This window comes from Sinocyclocheilus grahami, unplaced genomic scaffold, assembly GCF_001515645.1.
Source record: "Sinocyclocheilus grahami isolate Dianchi unplaced genomic scaffold, SAMN03320097.WGS_v1.1 scaffold16119.1, whole genome shotgun sequence".
NCBI classification, from domain to species: domain Eukaryota; kingdom Metazoa; phylum Chordata; class Actinopteri; order Cypriniformes; family Cyprinidae; genus Sinocyclocheilus; species Sinocyclocheilus grahami.
Genome location: NW_015516000.1, coordinates 1,931 through 3,107, shown reverse-complemented (window position 1 = coordinate 3,107; position 1,177 = coordinate 1,931). Strand labels below are relative to the sequence as shown.

The 1,177-nt window shown below is 46.2% G+C and overlaps 1 protein-coding gene across 1 annotated transcript; it reads right to left on the bottom strand.

Moving 5' to 3' along the window:
- Positions 1–634: 634 nt before the first annotated feature.
- On the bottom strand, positions 635–1,146 carry LOC107579273 (histone H3). The gene has a single exon (XM_016265118.1). It carries the CDS (start codon positions 1,091–1,093, stop codon positions 683–685), a length of 411 nt encoding a protein of 136 aa, XP_016120604.1. The 5' UTR covers positions 1,094–1,146; the 3' UTR covers positions 635–682.
- Positions 1,147–1,177: the final 31 nt, after the last annotated feature.

The window sequence follows — 1,177 nt, the reverse complement described above, 5'->3', positions numbered from 1 at the left end:
AAGCATCAATGACTTGAATTGAATGCGAATATACATATAATTTTCACTCTTGTCTGATTAGTGTGCAGTAGCACTCCTGCTCTCACCGTCGTATCATACGGATCTAAAAGTCTTGTCTTTGTTTTATGATGGGTAATATAATATAGCCTAACTTTGTGCTTTGTACACCGTAATAGCACTTTAAGAAATCCAATCTTGAGAATCAATTACAGATTAAAGACACAACGGAAAATAAAGGTGGACAGCTTCACTAAAACGCTATTTAGAAGTAATTTTAGAGAACATGTTTTATGGTCAGTTAGTTACTGGTGCAAGGTTGTTAGATTTGTTTATCACGCAAAACCTTACGGTGAGGCATAGAATCTCCTTTTCCGAATAAAGCGTCTCTGTGGATGAAATAAAGAGCCTTTCACATTTGCTTAAAGGACCTAATAGAAACCAACGCCACGTGATGCGGCGCCCCCATACTGCAGCATGTGCCTTTCTGCGGAGTACACGCGGCTGTAAAGAGTAAATGTGTTGACTGTAATCTGTATGGAAAATTTTTATATAAAAATACAAGACTATCCGTGTAAAATTATACATTAAAACAGATCAGAAAATACATTGAAACTCTTTAAGTGCAATTTTTGTGGCTCTTAAAAGAGCCTTTGGTTCCGTTACTGGTGATGCAGCGGTGTATTTAAGCGCGCTCTCCGCGGATGCGGCGGGCCAGCTGGATGTCTTTGGGCATGATGGTGACCCTCTTGGCGTGGATGGCGCACAGGTTGGTGTCCTCAAACAGACCGACCAAATAAGCCTCGCTGGCCTCCTGCAGCGCCATGACAGCGGAGCTCTGGAAGCGCAGGTCCGTCTTGAAGTCCTGAGCGATTTCTCTCACCAGACGCTGGAAGGGCAGCTTGCGGATCAGCAGCTCGGTGGACTTCTGATAGCGGCGGATCTCTCGCAGAGCCACGGTCCCGGGCCTGTAGCGATGGGGCTTCTTGACGCCGCCGGTGGCTGGGGCGCTCTTCCGGGCGGCTTTAGTAGCGAGCTGCTTCCTCGGGGCTTTACCGCCGGTGGATTTACGAGCCGTCTGCTTGGTTCGTGCCATTACAGCAGTTTAATTTCTTCAAGCTACGAGCGTTGAATATAACGATTTTTGCAACACAGCTGCTTTTAAAGCATCTCAGGACGG

Coding starts and splice junctions, on each gene's coding strand:
- LOC107579273 (XM_016265118.1), bottom strand. CDS start 1,093: ATGGCACGAACCAAGCAGACGGCTCGTAAATCCACCGGCGGTAAAGCC.